General features: G+C 52.0%; 1 protein-coding gene across 2 annotated transcripts in view; it reads left to right on the plus strand.

Moving 5' to 3' along the window:
- The window catches only part of LOC119955649 (collagen alpha-1(XXVII) chain B-like), a 605,839-nt gene that overhangs the window by 382,069 nt on the left and 207,921 nt on the right, over positions 1 to 15,849 (plus strand). For both annotated transcript variants that reach the window (XM_038782071.1, XM_038782070.1), the window contains exon 28: positions 2,982 to 3,035. In XM_038782071.1, the coding sequence (XP_038637999.1) occupies positions 2,982 to 3,035 (54 nt within the window). The remainder of the gene's footprint in view (positions 1 to 2,981; positions 3,036 to 15,849) is intronic.

Genomic DNA, 15,849 nt, shown 5'->3' on the forward strand with positions numbered 1-15,849 from the left:
CCGAGCGGCCGGCCCTTCACGCCCGTTTCACCACGGCAGCAACCACACATGGTCGCTGCATTCGTGAAACGGGCGCCAGATGCCCGTTTGGGGCATCTAGGGGCCCGATTGGCATGGGAGCACCACGACTGTGCTCGGGAGGGGACAGGCCCGCGATCGGTGCCCACCGATCGTCGGGCCAGCGTCCAAAACGGACGCACTCTTTCCCCTCCGCCGCCCGGCAAGATCAAGCTGCCACGTCTTGCCGGGCGGCTGAGGAGAAAGACGGCTACCGCGCATGCGCGGTTCGCGCCATTTGCGCGATGAAGTCAACTGCGTATGCGCGGATGACCTCACAAATGCGCCGTTTTGCGCATCATTTACGGCGTGACAAGGTCGCGGCCGGGAAAGACGGAGGCCCGCTCCTAGCCCCCCGGGTGGGGGTGAATTAGGTGCGGGGAGCGGGCTCCTAGCCCCCCGGGTGGGGGTGAATTAGGTGCGGGGAGCGGGCCCCAAGGCCGTCGTGAACCTCGGCCGAGTTCACGACGGCCTCCACGATTGTGGCCGCCAGCGGAGAATTCCGCCCAATGTTTTTTGCCCTTTCTCCAGTTCTTAGTTCCCACTGTTGCTCTGATCGTATCTCCGGTTGTTTATCTTTTGCTTCTCTAAATTCCTCGTCTCTCTTATCTGCCTTTTCTATTCCTTGGAACTAATCCTTGCCCGAAACTAAACATCACATGCTGCAGCATAAGGCTTGCTGAGGTCGGAGACTAAACAAGCAGGGGCGCAGCGAATTCTGAGCAGTGGTTTGAAGGGCAGGGGAGGGGGGGTGGCGAGGTGTAGCGGGGGGGGGGGGGGGGCACGGTGAGGCATGGGTGAGGGCGTGGCAGGAGGGCAGGCCAGGTGTGGCATGGGGTCAGGGGAAGAAGTGGCAGGGGAGACGGGGGGGAGATGTGGCATGGAAGGCGGGGGGGGTGGCAGCGAAGATGGGGGAGGGGTGGCGGGGATGGTGTGAGGTGCGGCGGGGGGATGGGGGGGAGATGTGATGAGGGACTGGGGGGGGCATGACGAGGGGTCAGGGGGTGGTGTGATGAGGAAGGTGTATGGGGGGGACAGGGGGGTGGTGTGACGTGGGTTGGTAAGAGAAAGCGCAAGCTTGCATTTATGTAAAACCTTTCCCATCCTCTGGATATTCCAAACTGTTTCACTCCTGATCTGCAGGTAAATATGGCAACAAGGTGAGAAAATAGATATTTTCGGTGGTGTTCAGCAAAATAACATCTTAAACTATTGACACCAGTTTTGGATGTGGTTTTGGATACGGCTGATCTGATGAGGTTGGTTAAAGATTTGACGAGGCTGGTGGTATTTAGCATTGATACTAATGACCAAAAGTAGAATCATGTTTTTGTTCCCAAACACTGGCTTCCTTCAGCTTTAATGGTCCAAAAATCAATTCTAAGACATGTGTTCATGCAGCAGTAAATGTAAAGAGCCCAGATACCGATCCCTGCCTTTCAGCTTCTTGTTTCGGTAGGGCCAAGCTCCTTGACTATCCCCCCGCTGTGTTTTCTCTATACCCCGCACTCGCTAGTTAATCTCCGCCACTAATCCTTCTGGATTGAGTAACCTCTTCAGTAATCTTCTGCTTCATGTCTGTCCTCTCACTGTAACTTCCCCACATAGAGTAAACCGTGACTTTGTTGGCAACACTCTGGCCTCTGAGACGCAAGGTTCAAGTACCACTTATGGTTTTGAGGATGGAAGGACAGGCTGATACTTTTAAAAATAAATTTAGAGTGCCCAATTATTATTTTTTTCCAATTAAGGGGCAATTTAGCGTGGCCAGTCCACCTACCCTGTACATCTTTGGGTTGTGGGGGTGAAACCCACACAGACACTGGGGGCGCGATTCTCCGCCTCCCCACGCCGGGTGGGAGAATAGCGGGAGGGCCTCCCGACATTTTTCACGCCCTCCCGCTATTCTCCCCCCACCCCCACGCCCGACCCACGCCATGAATACGGCGAGCGGCGATTCTCCGAGGCCGATGGGTCGAGCGGCCGGGCTTTCACGCCCGTTTCAACACGGCAGCAAACACACCTGCCATCGTGAAATGGGCGCCAGATGCCCGTTTGGGGCATCTGGGGGCCCGATTGGCATGGCAGTACCACGGCCGTGCCAAGGGGGGCATAGGCCCGCGATCGGTGCCCACCGATCGTGGGCCGTGCATCCGTAATGGACGCACTCTTTTTCCTCCGCCACGTCTTGCGGGGCGGCTGAGGGAAAAGACGCCAACTGCGCATGCGCGGTTGACGTCATCGGCCACGTCAGCCGGCGTGACGCTTGACGTGCGGCCTTGTCGACGGTCGTCAAGGCCGTGATGCATGGTGCCACGCTCCTAGCCCCGCCCGGGGGGGGGAGAATCGGCCCCGGAAGTGGGCGTGAAGGCTGCCGTGGGTCACGGCCTGTCCTATGGCAGCCTTTACGATTCTCCGCATTTGTGGAAAATCTCGCCCTGGGAGAATGTGCAAACTCCTCACGGACAGTGACCCAGGGCTGGGATTTGAACCCGGGTCCTCAGCGCCGCAGTCCCAGTGCTATCCACTGCACCATATGCCACCCTCACAGGCTGATACTTGAGTGCAAGGTGGCATGGTGGCACAGTGGTTAGCTCTGTTGCCTCACAGCACCAGGAGCCCGGGTTCCATTCCAACCTCGGGTGACTGTATAGAGTTTGCACGTTCTCCCCGTGCCTGCGTGGGTTTCCTCCGGGTGTTCTGGCTTACTCCCACAGTCCAAAGATGTGCCGGTTAGGTGGATTGGCCACGGCTAAATGGCAACAGCGACTGCCCTTCAAATGTACTTCACTGGCTGCGAAGCACATTGGGATCTCCTGACATGACGAATGATGTTATAGAAACGCACGTCTTTCATTTTCTCCAGCCATTAACATCCAGGTGATCCTGGCAATCAGAATGACTTGCTTTTGTATTGATTTCAGGGTGCCAAAGGAGTTTGCGGATCCCCAGGGATGAGAGGAACCAAAGGCCGCAGGGTAAGCAAACACTTCCAAAAACCAATAGGAACAAATACCAAAGAGAGCTCCTCATCGGATCGAGCATATCAGTGCAGAAGGAGTGAATTCTTAGCACATTCTGGCCTATCATTGTAACAATTGTGTGTTGCTAATAAACCAAATCAATGATAAAGAATTATCGCTGTGCAGCATGCATCAAGGTAAGATTCATGGTGTTTTTTAAACATTTGGAATTGGTCTTTTAGACGTGTTTTGGAGCTGGGGGGCGGCACGGCGGCGCAGTGGTTAGCACTGCCGCCTCACGGCACCGAGGTCCCAGGTTCGAATCCCGGCCCCGGGTCACTGTCCGTGTGGAGTTTGCACATTCTCCCCGTGTCTGCGTGGGTCTCGTCCCCACAACCCAAAGATGTGCAGGTTAGATGGATTGGCCACGCTAAATTGCCCTGTAATTGGAAAAGGATAATAATTGGGCACTTTAAAAAAAAAAAAAAAAAATTTTAAATCATGTTTTGGAGCTGGAATTTTAACCTGGTGCTAAAATTCTGCTTCAACTTATTTTGTACTTGTGTTTGTTGGGAACTTTGAATCCCCTTCTTGTACCTGAACAATAATGATTGTATTAATAAGGCACGGTGGCCATATGTCTGGAGGAGGTATATCCAGCAGCATCCATAATGTTTGTGCATCCACTGCATAAGCTAATAATGAAACATGATAAAATAGAGAGAATGTTTTTTTTAAAATAATTTTTATTAAGATTTTTGAAAAATGTATAACAACAGAACAATAATAATAATAACAATAATAAACACCCCCCCGGCACCCATAACAACGCATATATAACGAACCCACCCCCCCCCCCACCCCCCCCCCCCCAAACCCTATAAACAACAAAATAAATTAACAATAAATTAAATTAACATAAACAATGCCCCCCCTGAAACCCTCCCCCCCCCACTTTTCCCCCCCTCCCCCCCCCCTGGGTTGCTGCTGCCGCTGACCTAGTTCCCTATCTTTGAGCCAGAAAGTCGAGGAAAGGCTGCCACCGCCTAAAGAACCCTTGTACCGACCCCCTCAGGGCGAATTTGACCCTCTCCAGCTTAATGAATCCCACCATGTTATTGATCCAGGTCTCCACGCTTGGGGGCCTCACATCTTTCCATTGCAACAAGATCCTCCGCCGGGCTACTAGGGATGCAAAGGCCAGGACACCGGCCTCTTTCGCCTCCTGCACTCCCGGCTCCACCCCAACCCCAAATATCGCCAGTCCCCAGCCTGGCTTGAAAAATAGAGAGATTCGTAATGAATAAATGAATAACCGCTAATGTAAATTTCCCTTCACACCACTCTGTCCAGGCCCCTCATGATTCTGAACACCTCTATCAAATCTCCTCTCAGCCTCCTTTTCTCCAAGAGAACCAGTGCCAGCTTCTCCAATCTATCTCCGTAACTGAAGTCCACCATCCCTGGCGCCATTCTCATGAATCTCTCCTGCTCTCTCTCCAGTGCCCTCCCGAAAGTGTGGCCCTCTGAACTGGACGCAGTACTCCAGCTGAACCCGAACCCTTGTCTTACACTCATGTCTGACACAGGGGAGGGGTGGTGTAGTGGCATTGCGGCTGGTCTGGTCAAGCAGAAACCCAGGGTAATACGCTGGGGTCCCGGGTTCGAATCCTGCCACAGCAGATGGTGAAATTTGAATTCAATAAAAACCTGGAATTAACGATGATCAATTAAATGATTGTCAGAAACCAAAAAAACCCATCTGGTTCATTAATGTCCTTTAGGGAAGGAAATCTGCCGTCCTTACCCGGTCTGGCCTACATGTGACTCCAGACCCACAGCAATGTGGTTGACTCTTAACTGCCCCCCTCAAGGGCAATTAGGGATGGGCAATAAATGCTGGCGTTGGCGTCCCATGAACGAATAAAAAAAAAACTATGTCTGAGCTGGAATGGAAAAATGCTTCAGTAAAACCTACACTGAGGTGGCCGCCTGTTTCGATATTCACCAGTCCACCAGTGTACCTGAGTGCACCTTGAATTACATCAGACTCACCTTTGGCTAGACCATTCCAGCAGGAAACTGTCGGTAGGTTGGGGGTCTTGCTCCACGATTCACGGGTACAGTATCGCTTGATGCAACCCTCCTGCATTTTAAAGACCTTTGTCCTTTCCTGTGATGTTTTTCTGAGCTTTCAACATTGATAAGTGTCAGGACCGTGGTCTCTGAGTCTCAGCAATTTGGAAAGTACAGCCTGTTCTCCATAAACCTCGCGGTCTTGAGCAGAATGGTCCATAAAATTTCTAATCTTCAAAGTGAACAGACGACGAACGAGGGTGATGTATTTAAATATTTAAAGGAGGAGGAATATAATTCTTATTGAAGGGCAATTAGGCGCAGGTAATAAAAGTGCTGAACTTACCAGTGAGACACACCCACGTCCTGTGAAATCGTTTTAAAAAAAATTAATCTTCTGAAGTCAAAATCTTGGGCGGGATTCTCCGACCCCCCCCCCCGGGCGGGGAAGGGGGGGTGGTTTAGGGGGGAGAGGGTGGGTGTTGGGGAGGGTATGTGATGGAGAGGGTGCGTGCCGGGGAGGAGAGGGGGGATTTGGGGAGCATGCGATCCAGGGGTGTGGTGTGAGGTGAGCGCCAGTGGGTGTGTGAGGGGTGGTAGAACGTCGGCCTCAGGGGAGTGTGCCCCCCTGCGTCTGCAGCTGCCGCAAGCCGGCCATCAGCCACTTCGGACGCCCCTTGGTCCGTGACTGCATCGGGTCTATGGGTGGGTGTGGTAATGATGGGAACCCGGGACCCGTCTGGGCGGCAGATAGTTGCCTGAGCTGGGCTGCCCTCCGACCGCCCGGCCCCTTGGCTGCTCCTGCCTCCACCTGCTGTACTGAGACGACCTGTGTTGTGCGCACCAGTTAGTGTCCCAGATACCTCATCGCTGAAGTGCCCAACAGGGCCTCCCTCCTCTGCTCCACTGCATCCAGGGGCGCCTCGATGTCCCGCTCCTGGAACCGCGGTGCTGCGGGGCAGGCGGCCATTTTGCTGGGTATCCGGCGGGGTGGGGGGGGGCGTCTTTAGTGATGCGACGCTGTACGTGCCCGTGACGGGTGACGCCGTCGCGAATGGCGTCACGCCGCTGCTAGCCCATTCCCGGCCGGAGAATTTGTGACGTTCCGGGGGGGGTTCCGACGCCGGAGTCATTCGCGCCGTTTTTGCCGCCGTGTTCGGGCCCTTCACGGAGAATCCCGTCCCTTCTTTCATCTAAAAAGAAATTAGCACCCAATTTTTACAGAGAAGTCTTTCTGTTCCCCCAGGGCATTGCTCGTGAGGACAGGATTGCAATGGCAGTGACACTATAACGTAACCAGCAATGTGTTAAATTAAACTGTCTGTGAGTTCCACATGGTAAATTAAATTCACAGCATGTTCCACAGTAAAAAAATACATAGAAAAATGATGGTGGTGACATTCTCAATAGAAAGCAATTACGCCAAATTATCCAATCCAATGATTGCGTGGGTGGAAAGGAAATTATTCGGGTGACTTCATTTCTGCTTGGGACATCACTGACGTTATCTTTTTTTTATTAATGGGAAGCACTTAAGGCAATCAAAATCCTTTAATCGTTCTTCTGTTGAAACAGCTCAAGGAAGTAAAGAGGGGAACAAATTCAAGATGTCACCACCTTATAAATGGAAACAGATTTCTAAAAGTGATTGTCAAAAATGCTGCATCTCTTGTGAGCCTCCAGCCCTCACTCATCGGCCACTGCCTGTTAACGTTTGTCTCCCAGTTTGTCTCTGAGCCCAGGGTTAGGCTATAGGAAAAGCAGTGAGTGAATGATAATAGTGCGTTATCTGAATTTCCTTTCTCTGCTACTTGCTCAAGGACATTTGTTAATTAATTAAATCAGGTCGATTCTTCTATTAAGCAGCAGAATCCCTATAGTACAGATGGAGGCCATTTGGCCCATCGAGTCTGCAACAACCCTCCGAAACAGCATCCTCCCTAGGCGCCCCCAGCCCAGCCCTATCCCTGTAACCTCCACCTAACGTTTTGGACACTAAGGGGCAATTTTAGCATGGCCAATACACCTAACCTTCCACATCTTTAAACTGTGAGAGGAAACCGGAGCACCCGGAAGAAACCCACGCAGACACGGTGAGGACTTGCAGACAGACACCCGAGGCCAGAATTGAACCCGGGTCCCTGGCCCGGTGAGCAGCAGTGCTAACCACTCTGATGCCCAATTAAAGGAATTTAGATCAGCACCCAAAGCCACCGGCAGTTTAAAGTGCCAAACACATTCCCCTAAGATCTGAGAACTTCTGTATTGAAACATCTGCTAGTATTTGGGCCGCGATTCTCCGCAACCACGACGGGTGAGAGAATAGCGGGAGATCCGCCCCCGCACCTCCCGCTATTCTCACCCCCCCCCTCCCAAAATGGCGTGTCCGGTTTTCCGACACGCCGCTCAGAGAAACGCGGGCCGCCATTTTTCACGGCAGCCCGTGATTCTCAGACCCGGATGGGCCGAGCGGCCTGCCGTTCCCGACCTGTTCACGATGGCGGCAACCACACCTGGTCGCTGCGGTCGTGAACATGGCGCGCCAGGTATGTGTGGGGCCTAGGGGGGGTGGGGCGGATCGGGGATCAAGCACCACGACCGTGCTCGGGAGGGGACTGGCCCGCGATTGGTGCCCACCGATCGTCGGGCCGGCGTCTCAAGTGGACGCACTCTTTCCCCTCCGCCGCCCCGCAAGATCAAGCCGCCACGTCTTGCGGGGCGGCTGAGGGGAAAGACGGCCACCGCGCTGTTTGAGCTGTCCAACCCGCGCATGCGCGGCTGACGTCATTAGGCGCCGCCGCCGCGTCATTCTTGGTGCGCTGGGCCTTGAAGCCGGGGACAAGGCCCGGCCGCCGAGTTTCCCGGTACGGCCCGCCTATCCCCCCCGGGTAGGGGAGAATAGGGGGCCGGGAGAGGCTCCCGACGCCGTCGTGAACCTCTCCAGGTTTCACAACAGCGTCGGGCCTTGCGGAGAATTGCGCCCTTGATGTTTGTACAATGTGCATTCTCGCACCCAACAGACTCATTTTCAGTAAAAGCAAAATACTGCGGATGCTGGAATCTGAAACGAAACCAGAGAAAGGCGGAAAAGCTCAGGCGGCCTGGCAACATCCGCAGGGAGCCAAAACAGAGTCAACGTTCTGAGTCCGCATGGCCCTTCTTCAGAATTAAATAGAGGGAAGAATGTATTTGGATTATATACTGTGTAAGAGTGGGTGGAACAGTGATTATTGGGAGATGGGCGAGACTGCAACAAAAATGTAGCAAAACCCAAGAACAAGTGACACACAGCCCAGTGGGGGAGGGGGAAGGACGGTTTTTGGATAGGATATTTTAGATATCAAGAAAGGGGTTAAGCTGGAGGTTTGCTGGTTTATTTTCTCTCTCGATAAGACCATACGACACAGGAGCAGAATTAGGCCATTCGGCCCATCGGGTCAGCTCCGCCATTCAATCATGGCTGATATTTTTCTCAGTCCCATTCTCCTGCCTTCTCCCCAAAACCCCTGATCCCCGTATTAATCAAGAACCTATCTATCTCTGTCTTAAAGTGACTCAGTGATTTGGCCCCCACAGCCTTCTGCGGCAAAGAGTTCCACAGATTCACCACCCTCTGGCTGAAGAAATTCCTTCTCATCTCTGTTTTAAAGGATCGTCCCTTTAGCCTGAGATTGTGTCCTCTGGTTCTAGTTTTTCCTATTAGTGGAAACATCCTCCGCATGTCCCTGCACAACCTTGCACACTGTGGTGGTATGATTAGCATAGTTGCCTGCCATTGGTGCAGAACACCGGCTTACCATTGGCCTGGTCGGTCATGTGCCTCTCGACCGATTGGTTGAGACCAGTCGTGTGACGGTCCCCGATTGGTCGAGAGGCTGAGTTAACCCCGCCTCCAGGGCGGGGTATAAATACCCAGTACTCCCGGCGGTCGTCCTTATACTGTAATCGACCGCAGGGCTAACATCTAGCTGATTAAAGCCATACTTTTGTACAGCAACTCGTCTCGCGTTCAATTGATGGTACATCACACACTGTCCAGTATTCTTATCCATAAACTATCTACGACTCTCTCTTTCCCACTTTGGTTCGGTCTGCCCTTCCTCCATAAAGCTCTGAGACATCTGATTTTACTTAATGCTTAACTTCTATAAAGCCTAGAGTCTGTAGCCAAGGTTGAAGACAGGGTAACCCTCGGGTCTAAACACACACCGGTGCTGGATGGGTTCAAGCCAGGTGGTGGTTGTTTGACGTCTCAGTCCATTTGGGGGATGCAGGAGACATGGAAGCTTTCAGGGAAGGACAAGCGAGGCTTGTAAGCAGCAGAGTTTGGGGCCAGGACACAACAGCAGGATCTCAGACCAGGGTGAACTTATAAAGCCGAAGCCTGGGAAAATCTTGATTCACTAGGAGAAAAATGGAATGGGAGGAAGAGTTAACTGTGAGCCCTGTAACAGAGGTGCATCCTGCAACAGAGCAGAGTTATACCCGGAGGTAACGGCAGAGCGAGTTACTGGCAAACAGCGCTGTTGCTTCACAGCTCCAGGGTCCCAGGTTCGATTCCCTGCTGGGTCACTGTCTGTGCACAGTCTGCACGTTCTCCCCGTGTGTGTGTGGGTTTCCTCCGGGTGCTCCGGTTTCCTCCCACAGTCCAAAGATGTGCAGGTTAGGTGGATTGGCCGTGCTGAATTGCCCCTTCGTGTCCAAAAGGTTAGATGAGGTTACAGGATTCAGGGATAGGGCGGGGGAGTGGGCTTGCGTGAAGTGTTCTTTCAGAGGTTTGGTGCAGATTCAATGGGCCAAATGGCCTCCTTCTGCACTGTAGGTATTCATGGAGTAAAAGGGAAAGGGAATCTGTGATTAAGAAAGCGAATGCAATGTTGTCATTTATCTCAAGAGGGTTGGAATATAAAAGCAGCGATGTGCTACTGAGCCTTTATAAGGCTCTGGTTAGGCCCCATTTGGAGTACTGTGTCCAGTTTTGGGCCCCACATCTCAGGAAGGACATACTGGCACTGGAGTGTGTCCAGCGGAGATTCACACGGATGATCCCTGGAATGGCGGGTCTAACATATGATGAACGGCTGAGGATCCTGGGATTGTATTCATTGGAGTTTAGAAGGTTAAGGGGAGATCTAATAGAAACTTACAAGATAATACATGGCTTAGAAAGGGTGGACGCAAAGAAACTGTTTCCGTTAGGCGAGGAGACGAGGACCCGTGGGCACAGCCTTAGAATTAGAGGGGGTAAATTCAGAACAGAAATGCGGAGACATTTCTTCAGCCAGAGAGTGGTGGGCCTGTGGAATTCATTGCCGCGGAGTGCAGTGGAGGCCGGGACGCTAAATGGCTTCAAGGCAGAGATAGATAAATTCTTGATGTCGCGAGGAATTAAGGGCTACGGGGAGAATGCTGGTAGGTGGAGTTGAAATGCCCATCAGCCATGATTGAATGGCGGAGTGGACTCGATGGGCCGAATGGCCTTACTTCCACTCCTATGTCTTATGGTCTTATGGTCTTATGGAAACCTGCTCTCCTCAGTTGCGCACATATCCTAAAAGGATAAAGGTGGGAATACCCCATTTCCAATCTTCTTGCATTTATTCACTCCTTTCCTACATTACCACAGTGATTCGAAAGTACATCAGGGGGCGGCACGGTGGCGTAGTGGTTAACACTGCCGCCTCACGGGGCTGAGGACCTGGGTTCAATCCTGGCCGCGGGTCACTGTCCATGTGGAGTTTGTACATTCTCCCCGTGTCTGTGTGGGTCTCACCCCCCCCCCCCCCAACATCTCTAAGATGTGCAGGGTAGGTGAATTGACCATGCTAAATTGCCCCTTAATTGGAAAAAGTCAACAACTAAAAAAGTATATCCTTAACAGCCATACCCTTGGCTGTTAAGTTCTTCAGAACGTCCTGTATAGAAGGATCATTTAGATTTGAAACATTAAATCTGTCCATCTCCACAGATGCTTCCATCATTGCTGAGTTTATACAGCGTATTCCATTTTTATTCCAGTTAGACCTCAGCTGGGATATTGTGTACAATCCTGGGTTCCACACTATAGGAAGGATGTGAACACATTGGAGAGAGAGCAGAAGAGGTTTACAAGAATGGTTCTGGTTCTGGAGATGAGAAGTCGGTGCGGTGCAACATCGAGGGCCGAAGGGCCCGTACTGCGCTGTAATGTTCTATGTTCTAACTATCAGTTGTGAGGAAAGATTGGAGAGGTTGGGACTGTTGGAGAGAAGAAGGCTAAGAGGAGATTTGATAGAGATGTGCAAAATCATGAGGGGGCTTGACAGAGTACACAGGGAGAAACTGTTCCCGCTTGTTAAGGGGTCAAGAACGAGAGGGACACAGATTTAAAGTGATTTGCAAAAGTAGCAGATACAAATGTGAGAAAAAACGTTATCTCACAGCGTGTGGTTGGGGTCTGGAATCCACTGTCTGGAAGTGTGGTGGAGGCTGGTTCAATCGAGGCGTTTAGGAGGGCATTAGAGGATTACTTGAATAGAAAGAATGTGCAGGGAGTATGAGGGAAAAGGCACGAAGACATGATGCTCGTTTGGAGAGCCGGTGGGGAGAGCTGGCGCAGGCACGATGGGCCTCATTCTGCACCAGAACAATTCTGTGACTCTGTGAAAATATCGTTTCACACAATAATCACACCTTCTATTCTAGGCTGACGGCCTTGGAAAAACCCTCTGTCTCCTCTACTCTATGTCCTAAAAGAAAGTTACAGTTTGACTGGCCGAACCTGAGATGACGGTAAAATAAGTGCGAACGATTTATTTTACGAGGGAAACAGGAAACGTTTGCAGCAATTTATCGTGGTTGGATTTCTTTTCATTAATGCAGATGTAACCGTTTTGTGGTGAATGAAGCTGGTGAGAGATAGAGAAATACAGCACAGAACAGGCCCTTCGGCCCACGATGTGGCGCCGAACTTTTGTCCTAGGTTAATTTCCGTACCAGCCTCTCCGGACAGGCGCCGGAATGTGGCGACTAGGGGCTTTTCACAGTAACTTCATTGAAGCCTACTCGTGACAATAAGCCATTTTCATTCATCATAGAATTTTGGACAATTTTTCATGGCCAATCCACCCAACCTGCACATCTTTGGACTGTGGGAGGAAACCGGAGCACCCGTAGGAAACCCACACAGACACGGGGAGGATGTGCAGACTCCGCACAGACAGTGACCCAAGCCGGAATCGAACTTGGGACCCTGGAGCTGTGAAGCAATTGTGCTATCCACAATGCTACCGTGCTGCCCTTAGCTGGTGAGCTACAGTCTTTAGATGGAAGCAGGAAATTCAGCACCCGTCTTACATTGGTGAGGGCAGGGGGCGGGTGTTGAGGTGGTCAGTGAATAGGAAAAATGATGTACTTTAATACTTTCCGCACTTACTGGTTCGATTTTCAGCGTGCATTTAGCCGTGCGCGTGATCGGCAACGCAGGTGGAAAATCTGGGGAGAATCGGGAAAGGGGATCTCCGGTGAGATCGCGTTTCCTGATTTTCCCTGCCCCTCGCCGGCCGCTTCACGGCCTTCACGCCCACAAATAGAAATTTTATTAACGGGACCCCCGCCACATGCTTTTCCCCCCCTCACAAAATATTCAGACATCTTCAAGGCTTACAACGGGTTCAGCCAACCGGGGATCCCTCTGGGGGTAGCGGTGAGGTGGGTATCGCCCCGGGAGTGGTTTACACGGCGTTGGCACTGCCGGTTGACAGCGCCAGCACCAATCTGGCAGCGCCAACCTTGCAGCGCCAACCTATGCCAGGGGGGCAGTGCCAGGGCAGAGCCCTAGTGGGTGTCCCACAGGGAGGTGGTTCATTTACATGTGGTGGGTGGGGGGGGGGGGGGGGTGGTAGCGCAGGCACTGTGGGGGTGGGGATTGCTGACGATTATTTTCGAGGGGAGGGGGATGCTGCCGATGTTTGGCTGTTGGGGGCGAGGGGGGGGGGGGGTTGGAAGCCCCCCGATTCCGTCGGTGGGTGCTGGGTGTCTTTATTTCTCAGTGCTGATTGGGGAGCCCTTTAAAGATTGCGCCCTGATCCCTGGGGAACCGGTTGCCGGCTCTCACAGGTCCCGTCCTGGCAGAGTGATGGTGGAAGCCACGCCCACTCATTGTCTTTCTTTAAAGAGGCTCAATATCTTGAGAGAAAACCAGTCTGTGCAACTGGAAAGCTGCACGGCAGCTTTTCAGTCTGCGCCTGACACTTTGCCAAATGCTGGTAAGATTCCGCCTTTAATGTGCCATAAACACTGGCACAGAGCTTTTCCAGAAATAGCCGAGTCCGCAACAGATTTATTGCACGTTAAATATGGAGGACTGAGTGTGGAGACCTTGCGAATGCAACGTAGAAAAAGTACAGGCTACTCGTCATTATGTGGTAATTCAGAACTGAAATGCTTGACTCGTGAAGCCCTGCTCAAAGCCGTGAGGTTCCACTGTTTCTATCATTTATCGCCTCATGTTTTTAGCTGTGAATCCATAGGAATTAGCGCGTGAACACTTAACCTGTTCACATGATATTATATTTGCTTCGGTTTCAATGCCGAGATTAATCTGCTTCTTTATTGGGCCATTGTTAGAGGAGCAGAGAGACGGAAAAAGAAAATATCAAATGTTTAAGGTGTGTGATGATATGATCTGCATACTCGTCTGCCATTGGGCCAGAACGTCGGCTTACCATTGGCCCTGGTCGGTCATGTGCCTCTCGACCGATTGGCCGAGAGGCTGAGTTAACCACGCCTCTATCAACGAGGTATAAATGCTCAGAAGCCTGACGATCGTCCCTTTCCACTGTAGACGATCGCCAGGCTGTGTTCTAGTTAATTAAAGCCTGACATTGGTAAATCACTCGCCTCACGTGCAATCGATGGTGCATCAAGGTGCTAACACCATGAGCAGAAATTATTGGTTCTAATCTTTCTAATCGCAAAGACAAAACCCTATTTTATTTCCACTTTGGCTAACTAGGCCCATCCCAATCTATTGCCGGAAATCTTACACTGGGTACGTGGGCTGGGAGTTGATTACAGCAAATCCTGTGGGTGAGCAAATCACTTATGTGCAAAAACCTACAGCCAACTCCATAGAATCATCAAATTTACAGTGCAGAAGGAGGACATTCGGCCCATCGAGTCTGGTCCTTGGAGACAGCACCCCACTTATGCCCACTCCTCCACTCTATCCCCGTAACCCAGTAACCCCACCTCACCTTTGTGAACACTAAGGGCAATTTCTCATGGCCAACCCACCTAACCCGCACACCTGTGGACCGTGGGAGGAAACCCACGCACACACGGGGAGAACGTGCAGACTCCGCACAGACTGACCCAAGCCGGGAATGGAACCTGGGATCCTGGAGCTGTGAATCAACTGTGCTAACCACTGTGCCACGGTGTTGCCATGTAGCCCTAGAATCATGGAGTCATGACAGCACAAATTAAGGCCATTCTGCCCGTCAAGTCCATGCTGACTCTTTAGGGAGGGTCCTTGAGAGGGTGCAGAGTGGTCATGATTGTTCTAGGGGCTGGAGGATTTTAGCCACAGGATTTGGCTGGAGAACTTGGGGCCAGGCTGCTGAGGGGAAAGTAACATTTGTGCCACACTAGTGCCAGGCAATAAAGATCACCAACGAGATAGAATCTAACCATCGCCCCTCGACCTCCAATGGCATTACCAATGCTGAAGGCCTCACTTTGAATGTTCTGAGGGGTTACTATTGACCAGAAACTGAACTGGACTAGCCATATTAATACTGTGGCTACAAGCTGGTCAGAGACCTGGGTATCCTGCAGCAGGTAACCCACCTCCTGACTGCCCAAAGCCTGTCCACCATCAACAAGGCACAAGTCAGGAGTGCGATGAAATACTCTCCAGTTGCCTGGATGAGTGCCGCTCCAACCACACTCAAAATGCTCGGCACCATCCATGACAAAGCAGCCCCGCTTGATTGGCACCCCATCCACAAACATTCACTTCCTTCACTGCCGATGCTGAGTGGCAACAAGGTGTGTCATCTCCAAGACGTCCTGCAGGAACTCACCAAGGCTCCTTTTAGATAACACCTTCCAAACCCACGACCACCACCATCTAGAAGGACAAGGGCAGCAGGCACCTGGGAACCCCACCACCTGGAGGCTCCCCTCCAAGCCACGCGCAATCCTGACTTGGAAATATATCACCGTCCCTTCACTCTCGCTGGGTAAAAATCTTTGAACTCCCTCCCTAACAGCACTGTGGGTGTACCTACATCACGTGTACTGCAGTTGTTCAAGAAGGCAGCTCGCCATCACCTTCTCAAGAGGAATCAGGGATAGGCAACAAATGCTGGCCGAGCCAGCGACACCCACATCCCGTGAATGAATAAATAACAAAACAAAGGAGGTAGAAGGAGACCTGGTTGAGGTGTACAGGATAATGACAGGTTTAGAGAAGGTAGGCAAGGATTAACTGTTTCCATTACTTGATGGTAAACGTACTGGGGGCGCCGATTTAAGACCTGGAGTGAAAGATCCAGGAGTGTGATGATGTGGGGAAGAACCGTTTTTCACAATGATATTGACCTGGAACTTTTGGGGGAGTGGGGGGGCGAAGCTCCGCGTCCCGCGCCGGGCCGGAGAATCGCCGCACCCGTGCCACGACACCCCGACGCCTGCGCGCGATTCTCCAAGGTGCGGAGAATCGGAGCCGCCGATTCTCCGGCCCGGATGGGCCAAGCAGCCACGCAGA

Source organism: Scyliorhinus canicula, chromosome 21, assembly GCF_902713615.1.
Source record: "Scyliorhinus canicula chromosome 21, sScyCan1.1, whole genome shotgun sequence".
NCBI lineage: Eukaryota > Metazoa > Chordata > Chondrichthyes > Carcharhiniformes > Scyliorhinidae > Scyliorhinus > Scyliorhinus canicula.